We start from the raw sequence: 20,450 nt of genomic DNA on the forward strand, positions 1-20,450 counted from the left end.
TTTTTTTTCCTTAGGTCAGAAAACCTAGGCTTTCAAGATGGGCAACCCAAAAAATTAGTCCCAACTGGACTCAAAAAACACTCGTTTAAAATAAAATCTTGCTTATGCAATAAGTGGACTGGACACCTACAATAATTATATGAATTTCTTTCATATGTGATAGCAGTTCTCGTTAAAATTGATAAGATCTTTCTAGCAAAGTTTATTCCATTTTGATTTTGTGTATTGATCGAGCTTAATTTTATGCAAATTTGAATTTTTTTTATATATGTTAAAAATAATAAGTGAATTAGTGAAAATTGAACAAGGATAAAAATTGAGACAATAAATTGTTAGAAAATTAATTGAGAATTATTATTATTATTATGGCGAAAATGAGGTAATTTAAGGCATGTGCTTGGCTACTGTGCTAGGGAGTAGGAAGGCATATTATGAAAATAGAGATAATTGATTAAAAGATTCCATATCAAATTTTAAAATTGTTTTGTCCTACTTTTTCGAACTTAAGAATCTTGTCCTATTTTTTACATCATCATTAGCCATAGTCTAAAATTACCCTTAATTTTCTTCTTTGCTCTTCTTCTTCTCAGTTTTCCTTCATTTGCATAAGCCATTTTTCATTTTTCGTCGACTATTGAAACTTTATAGAGGTGTCATTATTGATCATTGAAACGTTGCTCGGAATATTAAATATAGTAGAGCGAGATAGCAAAGAGCGAGACAACACGAGGAAACCAAGAGTGGGTGAGAAAAAGGAGATCAAGAAGAGAGAGTGAGAGCAAGACAACGAGAAAGAAAAGAGCAAAACAACTAGATAGCGAGAGAGAGAGGAAATCGAGAAAACAATGAGACTAAGAGAGTGAGGAGAGCAAGATAGCGAGACAACAAGAGAACGAGAGAGAGAGGAAATCGAGAGAACAAGGAGGTTGATAGAGTGAAGAGAGCGACACAATGAGACAACAAGAGAGCGAGAGCGAAAGGACAATCCATGTGCACGAGGTTTTGTTTTGATAATTTTACTCGAATATGACGTCAGTAAAGAGTATAAAATCCAATTTCAAAAGGTATGACAATTTTCATTTCTCCCCTAATTTTAGGTCATCCATCCATCTCACCACATAAAATATACAATGGTTTTGTGTCATTTTCTACATTTTCATATTGAATGCATCTTTTAAATAGTGGGTTAAATGCAATCTCTTCAATGGACAGATCCCAATAAAGAAATGTCGTATTTTTCTTTATATTTTTAAAATCAAGTTTTTTTTTTTTGTCAATGTTTTAACAACATTATTTTCCTAAAGAATCCAACTGATCTAAGACATGTAATTTGTTTTCCTAAAGAATCCAACTGATATAAGACATGTAATTAAAACTTGAGCAAAAATTGATAATTTTCCCTCTACTTTATCTTTGTTAATTTCCCATTTTTATTTGAGCGTTAATACTTTGAAAAGGTAGGCTACGATTTAAAACTTGCAAAAGTGTGGGATGTGAAACTAATGGGTGGATATTTTAGTTTCCACAAATTACCTTTTTAATCTTCGAATTTTAAATAATAAATGTGTTTGATTATTAAATTTTCAAAACATATCTTTTTAATCTCTGATTTTTTAGAATAGGTGGTGCAAGTATTCTATAAGTTTTCAAAATATACTTTTTTAGTTTCCAAATTTTTAAAATTAAGTTTAAAAGTCTCTTAACTATTCTTTATTTTCATTCTAAATAATTATTTGAAAATTTTTTAGAGAAAAGGTAACCGTAACAAAAAATTAATTTAAAATAATGATAATAATTAATGCATAGACTTTTTAAACCTATTTTAAAAACTCAGATTAGAAAAGTATATTTTAAAAATTGAAGGATCAAATGAATCTATTGTAAAAAACCTTAGAGACTAAAATTGTATGTTTTATAAACTCACGGACTAAAAATGCACATATCCTTCAAAACTCGGAGACTAAAAAGGAAAATTTTCCTTTATGATTTGTTGACTCGGGGACATTGATTTGAACTACTTCCATGTGTATTTGAATAAAAGTTGGATTAATTCAATCAACAGTAAAATATTATATAATAATAATTATTATTATTATTATTATTATTTTGTTTACAAAGAAACAATAGTACGTATACTAATTACTTTTAATAATAGAAGAAATCATTTCCTGCCATAATCCCATATTCGATGAATTGATGATTATTTGAGAAAATGGAAAATAGAATGATTGTATTAGAAAATGTAGATCGTTACAAGTTTATGCACATTTTAACTTCTTTCAGACTTATATCCTTGTATATACATATCAAGCTAACGAGGATAAAGGTCTGTAATTGACATGTCATTTAGTTCTTGAGTTGAGTTGTGGTTAGATTGTTCAGACACTTGAGAGTTGGTGCTACTCAAAATGAAAGCAGGTTGAGAAGGTCTTGGAAGAGTAATAGAGCAGCTGTTAAGCATGAGAAGTATGGTACCCATAGTTGGCCTCTTAACTACATTTTCTTGAACACATAGCAACCCAATATGAATGCATCTTACCATTTCGGTCTTTGAACCACTAGTCAAAGTAGGATCTATGAGATTTAGAATGTCTCCGCTCTGCCAATTTTTCCAAGCCTGCAAGAGTAGCACTTGAAATGAGCTTTCATACTCACCTAATCTATTATACCAAAGTTCTCCAATGAAAAAAGAAGAAAAAAAAAAAAAAAAAGAGAAACGATTCATACTTACATAGCCTACAACACCTACAATCTCGTTGTTAGGATGAACATGATTACTTTTTAGTCCAGTCACAATCTCCAAAACTAAAACGCCGAAACTAAAAACATCCGACTTGATTGAGAAATGACCCTTATGGACATACTCAGGAGCCATGTATCCACTAAATATCATATTAAAAAAAAAAAGAACAATTAACGACATTGTCATATTCTCATTAGATAAAAATATTATAACATATAACTTCTTTTATACTTACTAAGTGCCAACGATTTTTCTTGTATCTCCTTGTATTTGATCGTGTGAAAATAATCTTGCAGTACCAAAATCAGAAATTTTAGCATTCATTTCATTATCTAGCAAAATGTTACTAGCTTTAAGATCTCGATGTATAATTCTGAGTTGAGAATCTTCGTGAAGGTAAACAAGTCCTCGAGTAATTCCACCTATAATGTTGTAGCGAGTTTTCCAATCTAAACTCACACGTCTATAGGGATCTGTAATTCCACATATTCCAAAATTGATGAGAGATTATTATTATTATACCATGATAACCTAAAGAAACAGAAGAGAAAAAGGGAGGAAAAAAATAGTGAACAAAGCTTAGAAAAGTCTTACTAAATAGGAATTTCTCGAGACTGGAGTTCTCTACAAACTCATATATGAGAAGCTTTTCATTTTCTTTAAAGCAAAAACCCAAGAGCCGAACTAAATTTCGATGCTGAAGTTTAGCCACTAATAGAATTTCAGTTTTGAACTCATTTTCTCCTTGATTTGAAGTCTGTGAGAGTCGTTTGACCGCTATAGTTTCTCCACTGGGAAGTTGACCCTGTCATACTTACATTCAGAATAAAAATTGGGCATGTTTTGAAAGATGTCAAATTGTCAAATTTTAAATTATTCACTACATTATCCTTGTTTTGGATATTTCATTGAATAATTAATATAATCAACCTACTTTAACAAATGTGAATGGAGGAATAAATAGACACCGAGGACAAAAAAAAGAAAATTAGTTAAAAATGAAAAAATATTAATTAGGAGAAACTCATAAATATAAACCATAGTTTATGTTAATACCCTCTCTCATACTCAAGGTGACAGAGTGACGATCAACTTGAGCTTGTGAAATGACTAGGTGAAACTCAAGGTGGCTGATTACAGAAACTAAAGAAAACTTCTAAATCAAGCACATCTTCGGTGGAAATAAATACTTTGAAAGAATGGGAAGATGGAGAACTTGTGAGCTAAAAATAAAAACCCACGAAGAATGAAAATATGAAGATCTTCTAGATCAGAAATAGAAAACGTATACATGAAAAACTTCTAGGTAGAAATAGAGATCTTCAAACGACAAATCTTAAAACAGAACAAAACTCTTGAACAAAACCTACGAACGAAAAACAGAGGATGAAACCCATTAACGAAAAAAGAGGGGCTCCATGATACACAAATGGGTCAGATAAATAGCATAACCAAATTAAAACTAGGCTTGACTGGATTAGACTAAATCAAAGCGATCTAAACTAAATGAACCAAGCCCAGCTCAACCAAACAAGATTTCGAAACCCTCAAATGTTAATCTAAAAACCATAAATGGATGATGGGGAACTCTGAACAGAGAGTGATAGGGAAGCTCAGAACATAGCGAAAAAGTACAGGAAAATTAGAATTATAACTAATAAATATAAACCATAATTTACATTGAACAATTACCTTATAAACCGCCCCAAAACCACCTTCCCCAAGTTTATTTTCTTCCGAGAATCCGTTTGTCGCAATCTTAATGGTGTCGAAATCGAATTGCGAAGTTTCCAAATCCGTTTCTTCATCCTCCGGCGCCATACCTGCGAGTTAATTACATAACGATGAATCTTCCCAGTTAGATTAATCTATAACTATGGTACTTAGCTAACTTACTTGCGGGTACATGAGTTGTTGAGTTTCTTCGCTTTGTTTTGGTTAAGAAAATACGGATGGTGATTGTTATCATGACAGCAGAAACGACGCCCACAATTATTGGTACAACGATGAAGATCACTGTCCGAGATGTTTTACCTGGAGAAACAAGCATGCTACCATTTAGCGAACAAGGATAAAAATAGCACTTAAGAATTTCATTCACTCACGTTGTGGCGGTGGTGTATTTGAATTTGATAGAAGAGGAGACGGTGGCAGTGTCGGATTTGGAGATGGGGTTGAGGAAACAGGGGATTGTTGATAGAAAAGGTAACTCTCAAACCTAAAATTGCAACTGGGTCTCCCAATTCTACCCCCTGCTTTCCCGCCGCAGCAAAGTTGAATTCGTTGAATAGCACCAAGCAAGCAGGCAGTGCAATTTTGAGGGGATAAATCAGGGGTGCACTGCACAGCTCCATAGATTGTTGGAAAGTTTGGAATAGATGTGATTCCAGTAGAAAATTTTAGACGAGAATCACCCAACGCAGCTTCATGGGTGAGCTGTTGGAGCAAGGTTGTAGCGATCTGGATGAATCGATTTGGGTCGGAAGCATTATTAGGATTCCAGCCACGGAAAGCAGGGGAAATCTCTATGGAGTTGAATATAGAGCGGTTTGAGTAACGGAGCATACACTCGTCGTACCATCCGATGGCTTCTGTTTGGTTGGGACAGCGCAGAGGGAGAAGAGTTCTTGAGTTGTTTAGGCACGTGGTGCAAGCGTTTGGCGCGAGGTCTCCTCTGCATAGGCCAATCACATTGGCTCTGTTTTCATGGCCGTAAGAGAAGTTGTAAAAGCCATAGTCTATTTGGTGGTCGGTGGTGAAGGTGGAGAGGAGGTGATCTAGATTAGCTTTGTAGGTTGTGTTGGTGGTGAAATTACCTTGGGTTTCAACGCAATCATAAAATTGAAAATCTGGCTGAGCGATTGCTTGGCGGGGGACAATGGGAATGAAGAACAAAGTGAAGCAGAGGAAACAGAGGATCATCAACCTTAAGGAACACATTGCTGTAACTATCGTTTGGTCTGTGGCGTGGGTTATTGGAATTGTGATATTTAATTTTTGGTGTATATTGACTTTTTGGTGCTGTTCTAGTTCTTACACCGCAGCAAAGAAAATTTTTGAATTGGTTGATATGGACGCATTAACTTCGAAACCTGTTTATGTGTTGACAACTTCACCGATTACATTTTTATTTCTTTTATGCCTGAATTTTTAAATTAGGACAAGTCTTTAGAGTCAGTATATGATATTCCATTGAGATTATGGATACTATTTTTACCTATAAATTTATATGTTTTGAAATCAAATCAAACTAACTCATCAATTAGATATTGGTAATTTTTGTTAAGATTAACACCTCACATTTATTGTACTATTGGGTACTAACTTTTTAAATTTTACAATAGAATATTATGATTCAATATGAGCCTACTCACCAATTAGATATTTATCATTTTTCTTAAGAATAGATTGTTTAAGTTTTCCCTTCATATTTGTTGTATTTAAAAATAACATTTTTTCTACTAACTTTTCAAGTTTTCTAATTTTCAAAACTTATAAACTAGATTATGTAAAATGTTCCACCAAACGAAATTTTCTTTTAGGTATAGATAGATCATATAAATTCAAATTCTTCCATTTCAAGAGTTAATAAATTGATTAAGTTCAAACATATTAAAATAACAAGTCAAATATTCTAGTTTAAGACTATTTGGAAATGAATGAATCTCGCTTTCATAAATTAGTTTGGTAGTGGTGCCATCAAGTCTTGTTTATTTATTTATTTTAATATTATAATTCAAATACTGACGTTGGAAGTCAAATTTAGATCTCTAAATCAATCTCTTAAACTAGTTGAATTAGACCTAACTTAACCATTAAAATATTATAATATTCCATTTAAAGGATAAAAGTTAAAATTTTCTCCATTTGTTGGAATTTTAAAAAAGTTAGGTTTTACTCCAAATAGCATAAAGATTTTTTCAAGGAAAATATAATTTCTTTTTCCAAAGGTTTTTGGTCTAGTTTATATGAGTTTAAAAATGTCACACTTTCAATATTTAAATTTTGAGTTTAGTTTCAATTTAGTTTCTAAGTTTCAAAATGTTAATGGTTGAGATTTGAACTACTTCCTTGTGTATTTGAATAAAAGTTAGATTAATTCAACAAGTAGTAAAAAATTATTATTATTATTATTAGATAATTTTTCATAGATAAAAAAAATGTCAAACTATTTACAAAAATAGAAAAAAAAAACACTGATAGACACTTATAAACTTCTACCGATCTCTATCAATGATAGACTTGTATCAGTTTCTATCACTGATAGTATCAATGCTAATAGACATTGATAGACCTCTATCAATCTCTATGTATCAGTTTCTATCATTAATAGTATCCATGCTAGACTTCTATTAGTTTCTATCATTAATAGTATCAATGCTAGACTTCTATCTGTTTCTATCACTGAAACACTAATAGACTTCTATTAGCCTCTAACAATGATAGATTTCTATCTGTTTCTATCCCTGATAAACACTGATAGACTTCTATCAACTTCTATTAGTGATAGACTTGTATCAGTTTCTATCATATATAGACGTTGATAGACTTCTATCAGTGTCTATCTATGATAGACATTGATCACAACTATCTAAAAGCAATAAAATTTTCAATAATAATGTCTAATGTATGTATCGTAAATTATCTAAAAGCAAAAAGAAAAACATCAACAACTAGCAACAACAAAATTGTTATACATTGATAGACAGTGATTGAAAACTATGATAGACAGTGATAAGAAATTATCAGTGTCTATTCATGACTGATAACTATCAGTGTCTATCTACGATAGATAATGATAGTGTTCTATCACTTGGCCTTCCATTGCCTATGACTATCATTCTAATTACTATCTTGCAACAAAACTACCAAAAACTACTTTTACTTGGTCTATAATTTGGCCTTTCATTGTCTATCATTGTCATTCTAATTAGCAATTTTTAATTGCAACAAAACTATAAATAGGAAAAAAGAAGAGAAAGATTTATAGTTGAAGGAGGAGGGGGAGAAGAAAAAGGAGAAGCCGAAAGATGGAGAAGAAGAAAATAATCAAATTTTGCTATTTGTCCTCCTCCTCCCCCTCCTCTCATCCTTTAAATAATATAAAATAAAATGATAGGAAAAATCATTTCTTGTCATAATCCCATATTTAGATGAATGGATGATTATTTGAGAAAAGGAAAAATAGAATGGTTGTATTAGAAAATGTAAATCATTACAAGTTTATACACATTGTAAGTTGTTTTAGATCTATATCCTTGTAACAATAAATAAACAAATATATGTAAATTAAAGCTAACAAGGATAAAGGTCTGTAATTGACATGTTATTTAGTTCTTGAGTCAAGTTGTGGTTAGATTGTTCAGACATTTGAGAATTGGTGCTACTAAAAATGAAAGCAGGTTGAGAAGGTCTTGGTAGAGTGATAGAGTAGCTGTTAAGTATGAAAAGTATGGTAACCATGGTTGGCCTCTTAGCTACATTTTTTTGAACACATAGCAACCCAATATGAATGCATCTTACCATTTCTTTCTTTGAACCTCTAGTCAAAGTAGAATCTGTGATATGTAGAGTGTTTCCATTCTGCCAATTTCTCCAAGCCTGCAAGAGTAGCACTTGAAATGAGCTTTCATATTCACCTAATATATTGATACCAAAATTCTCCAATGAAAAAAAAAATAAAGAAAGAAAAAAAGAAACGACTCATACTTACATAGCCTACAAAACCTACAATCTCGTTGTCAGGATGAACTTGATCACTTTTAAGTCCAGTCACAATCTCCAAAACAAAAACACCAAAACTAAAGACATCCGACTTGATTAAGAAATGACTCTTATGGACATATTCAAGAGCCATGTATCCACTAAATATCATATTAAAAAAAAGAATAATTAACACGACATTTTCATATTCTTATTAGATAAAAGTATTGTAGTATATAATTTCTCTTATACTTACTAAGTGCCAACGATTTTTCTTGTATCTCCTTGTATTTGATTGTGTAAAAAATCTTGCAGTACAAAAATCAGAAATTTTAGCATTCATTTCAATATCTAGCAAAATGCTACTAGTTTTGAGATCACGATGTATAATTATGAGTCGAGAATCTTCATGAAGGTAAAAAAGTCTTCATGAAGATTTTAGCATTCATTTCAATAAAACTAAAGACATCCGACTTGATTAAGAAATGACTCTTATGGACATATTCAAGAGCCATGTATCCACTAAATATCATATTAAAAAAAATAATTAAAGACATTTTCATATTCTTATTAGATAAAAGTATTGTAGTATATAATTTCTCTTATACTTACTAAGTGCCAACGATTTTTCCCTTGTATCTCCTTGTATTTGATTGTGTAAAAATAATCTTGCAGTACAAAAATCAGAAATTTTAGCATTCATTTCAATATCTAGCAAAATGCTACTAGCTTTGAGATCACGATGTATAATTATGAGTCGAGAATCTTCATGAAGGTAAAAAAGTCTTCGAGTAATTCCACCTATAATGTTGTAGCGAATTTTCCAATCTAAACTCACATGTTTATGGAGACCTATACTTCCACATATTCTAAGGCTTGAGGTATTTAAGTTGATGGTTTACGGAACACCTCTTACCTAGGATTATAACTGAATGATTGAGCATTGTTAACCTGATTTTCTGAGCATGCGTGAGCGATGTGAGCCTTTAAAATCGGTTTATCACCTAGACATTATAGGTTAAATCCAAATATAAACGTTATACTTGGCTAATCACCTAGACTTAGGTTATTTTATTAGCCAATTATACATAACTAAATATTTACCCAAAACAAATAGAACACTTAAGTGGGAGATTAATAACATATACGATATGTTATTCTTAGCTCTCGCATCCCTAAGAGTTCACACCGTAAGATTCATGTTCGGCTTCGTGTCACCCTGGAAGTGACCTCCATTCGTAAAGTGTTTGCATGGGTCAATAGCAAGGTGAATAGGAGAAGTAGTTCATAGTAACTGTGTGAAGGATTTGTGTCAACATGTCCTGCAGTCTCTTCCATTAGTTTGGACCGTAGATTCCTATGTTGCTTCTGCTTGTCGACTTTATTCGACCTATGCTAGTCGTTTTACAGCGGCTATCCCCTCGAAGGTTGTAACATAGGAATCGGAACAATTCAAACCCTAAAAATGGATATGATTTCTTAAGTTGATTCCGAACCTTGACTCTCCAATTCGGTAGCATTGTTGGGGCTGACCTCTAAGGTCTGAAAATGGAGGGTTACACATACAAGAATTATTAAGTGTTAGTAAGTTCTTGACCGAATACGTAACTAAATGACTATAGGAATATGAGTTATTCTGGAATTAGTATTTAGTCAAGGATGTCTTGCTTTAGTGAATGAGTATTTAACTGCCCTCGGTAACATCTATTCTGACTCATTAAAGTATCGTTGCAAATAAAATAATGAAATTTGGGTACAGTCTTACTTTGCTAAAATATGATTGGATTTAAAAGTAATTCCTTAATAGAATTTGTTTATACTTTCAGAGATGACTAGTTCATTAATATAATTACTGGCTTCTAAGAAACTTAATGGGGACAATTATGCTACATGGAAATCAAACTTGAATACAATACTGGTAATAGATGATCTGAGGTTCGTTTTAATTGAGGATTGTCCTCCTAACCCCGGCTCAAATGCAAACCAAACTATTTGGAAAGCATATGACAAGTGAACAAGGACAAATGAAAAAGCCCGAGCCTATATTCTTGCCAGTATATCTGATGTTTTGGCAAAGAAACACAATCGCATGCATACCGCAAAAGAGATTCTGGAATCTCTATGGGGGATGTTTGGACAGTCATCCTTCTCCCTTAGACATGATGCCATCAAGTACGTTTATAACTATCGTATGAAAGAAAGGGCCTTTGTTAGAGAACATATCCTCGACATGATGATCTATTTCAATATAATAGAAGTAAACGGAGTTGTCATAAATGAGAAAAGTCAAGTTAGTTTTATTCTAGAGTCTCTTATGAAAAGCTTTTTACAGTTCCGCACAAACGTAATGATGAACAAGATAAAATATAACTTGTGAAGGAACTGGTGTGAGGAGAACCTTGAGCGAAAGCGGATCGTCCAAATTTCATAAATTACGTTTACAATAAACATACAATAGATATGCATTCAAAATAAATTACAACATGCTTGAATAAGAATTAAGTTCAAGAGATATCACCTTTGAAGAATCTTTCTTCACGAGCCTCTTTCGAACAGTCACGAACCTCGAACAGAAACAACAACTTCTTGAAGACCTTCTTCAAGATTTTCTCGAAAGAAACAACCGGACACAACTACAAAGAGTCCTTGGTATTCTCGGGGTCACCTTGAAGTGGTGAGCTCTGACTATTTTGGTTAGAAGAGATGGATTGGATGGAGGAAGAAGAAGATTGAGAAAGCTCTCACAAGAATTCACAGAACTTTTCTACAAAGACTCTCAATCATTAAACATGTAATAGCAATTCGTTCAGTCGTAGAGGAAGAAGAGAAAACCAATATTCTTTTATTCCTCTTGCCATAAAATTAATAACCACCCACTAAAGTAGATGAAGAGAAAAGATGGGGAAGTTATTATTCAAATAATAATAAAATGATATAAATAAATATGATAACTTATCATATTATATTTATATTAAATTATATGTTATATCAAATATAACATATAACCTAATTCAAATATTTATTTCCTCCCATTAAACTATAGTATATCAAATATATTATGACAATTATATCATATATAATTGAAATAATTTAATTATATCATATATAATTAAATCCCTCTTATTAATTTGAACAATTTAAATTAAACCAAAAATAGATCCTCAACTAAATCCTTTTGAGCTACCAAGGAGACCTTATGAACCTGTAGTAGCTTGAAGCTCCAACGGTACATGAAAAATTAATTAAACTCTTTAATTACATTATTTACCATTTGTTAACTATCGGGTACTTAGAAGTTGAGATTAATGTGTCCGAGTCTTAGGTGTCAAAGTTGGGCATTTTTCTTTGGAAAAATTCTAAGTCTCTTATGTTGAGTTACAACAGTTTTAAACATCTTTATGTTATGGAGAGCATTTGTTGCTAACAGCCTTAGCACATATAAATTGTTTTCTATTTTCGCAGAACATATATCAACACCATTCTTTATAATAAACACTTTATTATAAGAAAGGTTTAATTGATAACATTGTTATAAGAGACACTTTACAAAAACTAAGTTCTTTTTAAAATTAGGAACAACATATACATCATTCAGAACGAGAAATTTGTTCTGTAAAGATAACCGGAGACCTCCTGCTACCACAGCTGAGACGACATGCTTGGTTCCAACTCGCATCATCATCTGTCCAGCATCAAGTTGCCTCCAAAAACTAATTCCCTAAAATGAAGAACAAACATGGTTAGTGGCAACAGAGTCAATAATGCAAGCAGAATCATCATTCTCCATTAAACAAGTTTCCAAGACAAGCAAATCATATTTATCTTGTTTGACCTTCTTCTTTTCTGCCAAATATCTGGGGCAATTTCTCTTCAATGTCCATCCTAGATGCAATGGAAACATTTTCCCTTGTCAACCCTCACTATTTGTCTACCTCTTGGAGCAACAACTCCTGGGTTAGCAGCAGCCTTCCCCTTTCCACTATTCTTCTTCTTACACTTTTTGGTGCCAAAGGAAGAACGTACAGTCTTAGTTCCTGAGGATGAACCTTTATGGAACTTTTTGGAAGATGAAGCAACATTTACTTCACCCTTCTTCTCCTTGCTTTTCAATAAGAATTGTAAGGTCTATAGCTCGTTGAGTCGAGTAGTCAGGTTGTAGTCAATCCTGTTCAGAACAGCATTACTACAAAAGTGTAGGAAAATTTCGGGTAAAGATTCCAAAATAATGCTAACTTGGTTGGACTCATCGATGCTTGACCCATTCATCTCCGCCACGTTGAAGTGAATCATCATGTTGAGAACATGTTCTCGAATAGATGAACCCTCTTGCATACAGGAATTGAAGATGTACTTGAGAGCATCGTGCCTAAGTTGTGCGGACGGTTGTCCGAACATTCTCTTCAGAGACTCCACGATCTCACATGCAGTGACCATGGGCTCATGCTTCTTGGCCAAGACTTCATTAAGGCTTGCCAAGATATATGCTCGAGCCTTCTCGTTTGCCCTTGTCCATTGCTCATATGCTTCCCGAACATTTCAAGTAGCAGTAGGAGGTGGAATGGGAGGACACTTCTTCATCAGGAAAAAAACGTAGGTCATCGATGATTAAAATTGTGTTTATGGTATTTTTCCAAGTAGCGTAGTTTTCGTCAGTTAATTTGTCGGCGGCAAGTAAACTTAGTGTAGCAGTAGCCATTTTATATTGCTGAAAAAGAACAAACTTAATTAAGTCTACTTGCATTAAACCACTTTTAGAAAACCAATCAAGTTTTAGCAAAATAGTCTAGTGTACCCTAAGTGACATCTATTTTGCAATGATGCTTCAGTGAGGCAGAACAAAAGTCACCGTAGGGTGATCAAGTACCCCTTCACTGAAATAAGACATTCTCAACCATTAGACAGAAACAACTCCTTGTCCCCGTAACTAATAGTCACTATTGTTCAATGAAAAATTTGTTTACACCTTAACAATTTTGTGTAAGTGTAACCTCTATTTTAGTTTTTAGAGTCCCACTCTAATGAGCCAACCTTAGGGAAAAGCCAATTAGAACAAGAGACTAAAGAAACCCTATCCATTTCTGGAGATCAAATAAAGCATCATGCAAAATTGCCATCCTTTAGGGGGACACCCACGATGCCATGAGGCGATGCATGAAACTTTATCCAACCTAATGAGAGAGACCGAGGGATATGTTGTCACATGTCCCGTGCCCACTTATTATAAACACTCTCTCCATTCACCTTAGTATTAACCTACCCAAATGCCATCCATAGGGAGACACCCAGGTGCCTCAAGGCCGAGAGTAGATCTACGGTGTGAACTTTTAGGGAGAAACGTGTAGAGGTTAAAGTGAAGTATCATATACCCCATTTTCCTCCCACTAAGTGTTCTACCTAAGGTTCATTAACTTAGAAAATTTGGCTATTGATTTTATCTAAGTGTTTGTTTAATTTGCTAAAAACCAACTCTTGTCTTTGATGATTAAATAACTTTGATTCAAGTCTTATTAAACTCTTTAACAGATTTTCATCAAATTTGCATACATGTAACAAATCTATCTAATTTACCTTTCTAGGTAAATTCTCAGGTAGGGGTGCGACGTTTCATCGACTTAAGTACCCCAGCCTAGCTAGAACCAGCCTTAGACAAAAGGTCTCTTATAGATATATTTGTTATATATTTAATCTTTTATTATGAATCAATTTAATTCCATTAAACAGATTTAAAAGATTAAACTTAGATTTCTAATCTCATTAGAAACTTGATCTTAGGTCTATCTCAATCAAATTTTAAAACACTTTTAAAAAATGATTAAAGCCTAAGGTTTGCATGCAACTTTTCTTATGATTTTAATTCTAATTTCATTTATTATAACACTTATAAGAAATGAAACAATTAAAACCAACCATCACATAAATGACATACATAAGTTAATTATAACAATTATAATTTAACCTAAAGTAGTGTCATGCTTCATGCAATGTTCATTCATTACTAATATATAACTTTTATATAACTAAGTAATGAACTATGTTATAGCATACATTCCATACAACCATTCAACCTTATATTATAATATTTATAATATAAATGATGCATGTATATACTATAATGCATGCATACATATATTATAACTCTTATATTATATGATACATGAGCATACTTTATGTAATTTAGATCATGCATATTAGTAATATTATAACACTTTTAATATAAAATGGTGCATGAAAATAAATGCATAACCTATGGTGGGTTTTAAACTATATGACATACATTGTGGTATATAAAATAAACATACATCACATGTATATTTAATCTAAAGTTGATGAACCGGGGGATAGACAATCTCAAAAACTGAAAATTAAAAGGCTAACTTATTACAAAAGTTGAGTCCACCGATTCGGAGCAAGTCAATCGAGTCTTGAACCGCTCGCCTCGAACCGCTCCACCAAGAACCCTTACAACTGATCGTGTAGCAAATTCCTAATCATCGAGCAGCGAGGTGTCGAGTATAGATGATCGTTTAAATGCGATCGCGTAGCTTTTGACTATGCGATGAGCATAAAAGTCTATGCAATCGTGTAGCGTGTGTCGAGTATCGTATATTATGCGATCGTGTAGCTAATGACTATGCGATAAGCATGATAGTCTACACGATCTTTTAGCACACAAGCTTGCATCGAGTATCATATACCCCACAATTGTCTACACATTGAGCACCTATGCAATCATGCAGCCAACACAACACGATTGTGTAGCAAATTCTACACGATCGCATAGCATTAACTATGCGATCGTTTAGCAAATGCTACACGATTGTGTAGTAAACTCTACATGATCACATAACAAAATATAAACGATCGTTTAGCTCTAGCTACACAATGCTTCAACCTTCGTTTCGTCTTCTCCATCGAAACGCATTGCAACCCTTCTTTTGAAGCCTCACAAGCGACTTAAAACTTAAACAAATACAGACTCGATTGCAATTTATTGCCCAAAAACACAGGGGCCCTTACAAATTAACTTTGTAAAAAAATAAAAATCTAAAAATAAAGACTTCTATCCCGTAAACATCCATCAACAAACCATCCACAAACATTTATCATATAAACGCAATGCAGATACTAAAATCCACGACTACTGTAAATGAATTCAATACAAAATAGAATTTGGAATCAGAACTATAACATGCCTTTGATACCAATTAAAGAAACTTGTTTTGAAGGAGATCCTTGAGCGGAAGCGGATCGTCCAAATTTTATTAATTGAAAACATAATTTACAGTAAACATACAAGATATGCATTCAAAATAAGTTACAGCATGCTTGATTACAATAAAAGGGTTTAAGATACATTACCTTTGAAGACCTTTTCTCTTCATGTATCCCTCAAACAATCATGAACACAACAACCTCTTGAAGACATTCTTCAGGATATTCTTGAACCAAACAAAGACACAACCATAATGAACCTTTGGTATTCTCAGGGTGAGAACCCAGGAGTGGTGGGCTCTAACTATTTTGGTTAGAAGAGAAAGTTTAAGTGTGGAGGAAGAAGAAGATTGAAGCACACAGAACTTTTCTGCAAACTCAATCTTTTAGCCAAAATCTAATGTTAGTCGTATGTGTGTAAGAAAGAAGAAGAAAACTAAATTTTCTTTTATTCCTTTTTTGCCACGAAACTAATAACCACCCACTAAGATGGTTGGAGAGAAAAGAGGAATTTATTATTCAAAATAATAAAATAATATAAATAAATATGTTGAAATAATAAAATAATATAAATAAATATGTTGACTAACTTATCATATTATATTTATATTAAACTATATGTTATATCAAATATAACATATAGCATATAGTTTTAATATTGTATCATATACAATATAAACTATAGTTACTTTTCTCAATTTTATGGCATTTAATATAGATCATATTTATATTAAATTTAATAACTATGAATCACATTCATAGAAAATATATTTGAATATCATTCAAATATTTATTTCCTCCATTAAACTATAATGTATCAAATACATTATGACAATTATATCATATGTAGTTGAAATAATTTAATTATATCATGTATAATTAAATCTCTCTTATTAATTTGAACAATTCAAATTAACCCAAAAACAGATTCTCAACTAAACCCTTTTGATCTACCAAGGGGACCTTATGGACTTGTAGTTTAAAGCTCCAACGGTACATGCTAATTAATTAAACTTTTTAATTACATTATCCACTGTCTGTTAACTATCGAGCACTCCATTAAAGATCAACAGCTTTACTCTTCGCACTATAGATATATTTCTGTATCCATTGGATATAACCAATCAACAGTACGATGACCCTTCACAAATTGTTCGTTGGTATAGCTGGGCCAAATTACCGTTTTGCCCTTATAGTTACATCTAACTCCTTAAGTAGCATTGATCCCTCTAATGAACAATAGATCATAGTCCCACTATGACTAAACCCCTTTCGGGCCAGGAGAGAGTGTGGCGCCACGTTATTCGAGTTTTGGAATCAACCTTTAAGGGAGTAATTTATCTACTTACCCCTCCGTCGAGGAATGAGTGAATTTCATCTTGTGTAGTTGTGTTCCCAGCTCTCCAATCAAACAAATCCCCGAAATGGTAGACTTGTTGAAATGGTGATTTGGCTACTCTCACCCATACAAATTAGAGGACCACCCTCATAGGCAGGAGTTCACAACTCACTCAAGATTGAGGTTTGTTACCTATGGTCATCCTGGTGAAATGTAAGTCTCTATTATGAACGGTGTTATATGATGAGACTAAACATTTCATGGTCTGGTCTTATACAAACTCCTTTGTATATAATATCTCCACTCATATGTCTAATACCTGAATGATTAGGATCAGATCATCTGTAGCAATCTACGACAATTGTAACACTTACAAAGTGGGCCATACTCGTAGTGTCACCAGAATAAGGTACTCAGCCTTATCCATCTACTATAGACCATTTAGGTTATCACTTAAACATGATCCACCTGTATGTCTCCACATACATGTTTAAGTTACAACGATAACTTTGGATGTTAGTTTATTGGTTTTTGGTTAATGCAACTAAAATATCACATATTTTATAGACAAAGTGAATAAAATATCATATATTATGAATCACATAAAGAGTTTGTTCATGCAATCTTTGCAAACTATAAGACCCTGCGAGATTTAGGGCATCAACCCCAATAGAGAATAGCCAAGGGTTTGTAGTTTATTGCATTTAGAGTTATTACACAATCAACAACACTTGTCTGAATAAACTTCATATATTTTTACTCTTTATAAAACTATGAGTTTTAGGACATACAACCCAACAAACATGAGAGTGAGGGAATGATATAAGAGCAAACTATCCGAAACTCTTTTAGGATTTGAACTTTCGAGGACAAAAGTTCTTAAGGAGGGAAGAATGTGACATCCAGAGTTTTAAGAAAATTTTAATTTAATTATCTTGAATTATTTGGATTATTATGCATTTTGGGGGCTAAAATTGAATTATTGTGATAAGAAAATTTAATTTAAACTATCGGTTATAAAAGAATTATGATACTGGATTTAATTTGTGGAAGTTGAGTTTTTAAAAGGCAAAAGGAAAAGTTGTATATATATATATATATTTAGCATATTGAGAAGCATGCACCATTTGAATTCTCTCCCTCTTGAAGCCTTTTTTATGCAGAAAAAGACTAATCGTTTTCTTCTTAATGCCACCCAATCCCACGTCTGGTCATCTATTAGCTTGTCACGGTCTGTCGATCACAGCTCCGTCCGAATGCCAACATCGATGCCAGTTTTTCTCTCTTTCCTCTCAATCTCGTTCTCTCCTCCATTCAGTAGATCGTTAGTCGCTCTCTACATGATGGCATCAATCGAATCTTGAATTTTTAGGTAAGTTTTTGGGTGTTTTGGTTTTTTTTGGAATGCCCATTAATATTGGTTTAAGTTTTGGCCAAGATTTAATTTACTCAAAATTTTCGGATACTAATTCAAGGGTTTGAGGTTATTTAGCAAGCTGTCTAGCGAAGTAAAGGATCATTGTGGCGATTTAGCTCAACATTTGGTAAGTTTTGAGACTTTGGAACCTTTTTGGAAATGGTTTTAGTGTTGGAATGTGGATGTTAAATTCTTAAATTTGGGTTATGTGTATATTGGTTCCTCCGTTGGAAGCATATTTGGGAGCAAGCCACTCGTTGGGTAAGTATTGAAGACTATTTAGGTCGAGTTTTATGATTGGTTTAGGTTCTAAAAAAAAATCTAAGTTAATTTCAATTTGTAATTAAGGGTTGATTCCAGACTTTCTTATTCGAGGTATAAAGGATTTTGGCTTGCTAACTTTGACGAGATTGAATCCCAATACGGAAGTGATTAAACGCTTTGTCTTTGAATTGAGTTAGAAAAATCAATATTGGTTTTACAGATTTCAAAGGCCAAGTATACAATTCATGGAGAATTTAAAGATGAGGAATAATTACTCTTGAAGTACCGACAGTCTTCACACAATTCTCCAAGATCATGAATGATGACTTGTAGAATACAAACGATTGTAGCCTTTTACTTAGAATTATGAGAGTTGATGAGTAGAATATGCGTTGATAATACTAAGGATTTATGTGGAAAAGTGAACTTGCATCAATCAGCACTGAAAATCCCCGCTAACCCTATATCATGCGTTATTCTGTGTCCAAATGTCTATTTTTGTAGCCATTGCAGAAATCGATTGCATGCATTGATCTCAGACCATCGCAAAGTTGATCGCATGCATTGATATTCATGAAGACTAGTTCGTCACATGAAATGTTGCAACTATAGAGTGATAACTGTGATAGAAGATCGATCGCAAATTGAGTGGAATGCATTGATACTTCAGAAGAAACAATCCTGAACGTATACCTTGGGAATATCAAAGAGATAAGATGATATTGACATTCCACCTACCGCGTTAGAAATGGCAGTGATTCAAAGTGGGATTACCAATGTTGTCAGGCGTTTGAGCTCTATAAATAGAGCCTTAGAGCCCAAATTCAAGCCATCCGAGTCTTTGCCTTGGACAGATTCTTGTGATCGCAGATAAGAGCACGAGCAAAACATTCTTTGAGAGTTCTTTGTTCCCTCAACCTTTTCGAGTCGCAATGCACCACTGGCAGCCTTGACGTACTTCTGATGGAAGTAAGAGATTTCCTACATCTAGCCTTCCAACTCTTTTATTATATTACATTTTGGCTTAAGACATTAATACATTTTGTAGTCAATACATCTTTGTAGTTCCTTTAACACCATCTTCATCATCTTCTTCTTCCTATTCATCTTTTACTTTCATTGCAATAAGTTAAGTGTAGATTACAAGAGTTATCGTATACTTAATCATGCATTATAGAGATATAAGCATGTAGCAAACCACCAAGAGATGTGTGTTGCGCGAGTATAGTGAGTCAATCCTCTTTGCTTAGTATGAGGCTATCGCAATGCTTGTCTATGAGCTAAGTAGCTATAACTAACTGCCCAAGAAGGTAAGTAGTGGAACTCACTAAGCAAAGTGAGTAGTGTTACTAGAGATAGGAATAATCTTATGCTCAACACAACCATGCTTTATAGAGATATAAGCATGCGGCTGACCACCGAGAGGTGTGCGATGCGCGGCAAGTTGAGATTACTCTTGCGACCAAGCTTAATGACGAGGTGAATTTATCCCCTCCACAGTTCTACTTCTCCATGATCTATTACGTGTTAACAGTTGTCGCATCTCTACCAATTCTCATAGTCAAACTTCCATTGCTCAATCTGCTTAGTTAGGTGTAGGAGTAGTGCATAGCAATTAACTCCTTTCTTTTTATTCTTATTCCCCGCCGCAAATGAATTACTTGATAAACATCATTTAGTTACAAGTTCCTGTGTTTGACCTCGGATCATCCCGAGAAACTTGCGTCCTCATTATACTTGGCGAGAGGGCAAGAAAACTTGTGATAAGAACG

At 33.3% G+C, this 20,450-nt stretch overlaps 2 protein-coding genes across 2 annotated transcripts; both read right to left on the bottom strand.

The window, feature by feature from the left end:
- Positions 1–2,200: 2,200 nt before the first annotated feature.
- LOC120083893 (putative receptor-like protein kinase At4g00960) lies at positions 2,201–5,732 on the bottom strand. Its single transcript, XM_039039802.1, has 7 exons — positions 4,849–5,732; positions 4,640–4,777; positions 4,436–4,566; positions 3,338–3,548; positions 2,979–3,216; positions 2,732–2,882; positions 2,201–2,617 (listed from the first exon to the last, which is right to left on the bottom strand). Exons 1-7 carry the CDS (start codon positions 5,681–5,683, stop codon positions 2,312–2,314), a joined length of 2,010 nt encoding a protein of 669 aa, XP_038895730.1. The 5' UTR covers positions 5,684–5,732; the 3' UTR covers positions 2,201–2,311.
- A 2,306-nt stretch (positions 5,733–8,038) lies between these two features.
- Positions 8,039–12,880, bottom strand: LOC120084113 (putative receptor-like protein kinase At4g00960). Its single transcript, XM_039040013.1, has 5 exons — positions 12,781–12,880; positions 12,379–12,492; positions 8,703–8,754; positions 8,466–8,607; positions 8,039–8,344 (listed from the first exon to the last, which is right to left on the bottom strand). The coding sequence occupies exons 1-5, from the start codon at positions 12,878–12,880 to the stop codon at positions 8,039–8,041; spliced, it is 714 nt and encodes a 237-aa protein (XP_038895941.1).
- Positions 12,881–20,450: the final 7,570 nt, after the last annotated feature.

This window comes from Benincasa hispida, chromosome 8 (genome assembly GCF_009727055.1).
Source record: "Benincasa hispida cultivar B227 chromosome 8, ASM972705v1, whole genome shotgun sequence".
Lineage (NCBI taxonomy): Eukaryota > Viridiplantae > Streptophyta > Magnoliopsida > Cucurbitales > Cucurbitaceae > Benincasa > Benincasa hispida.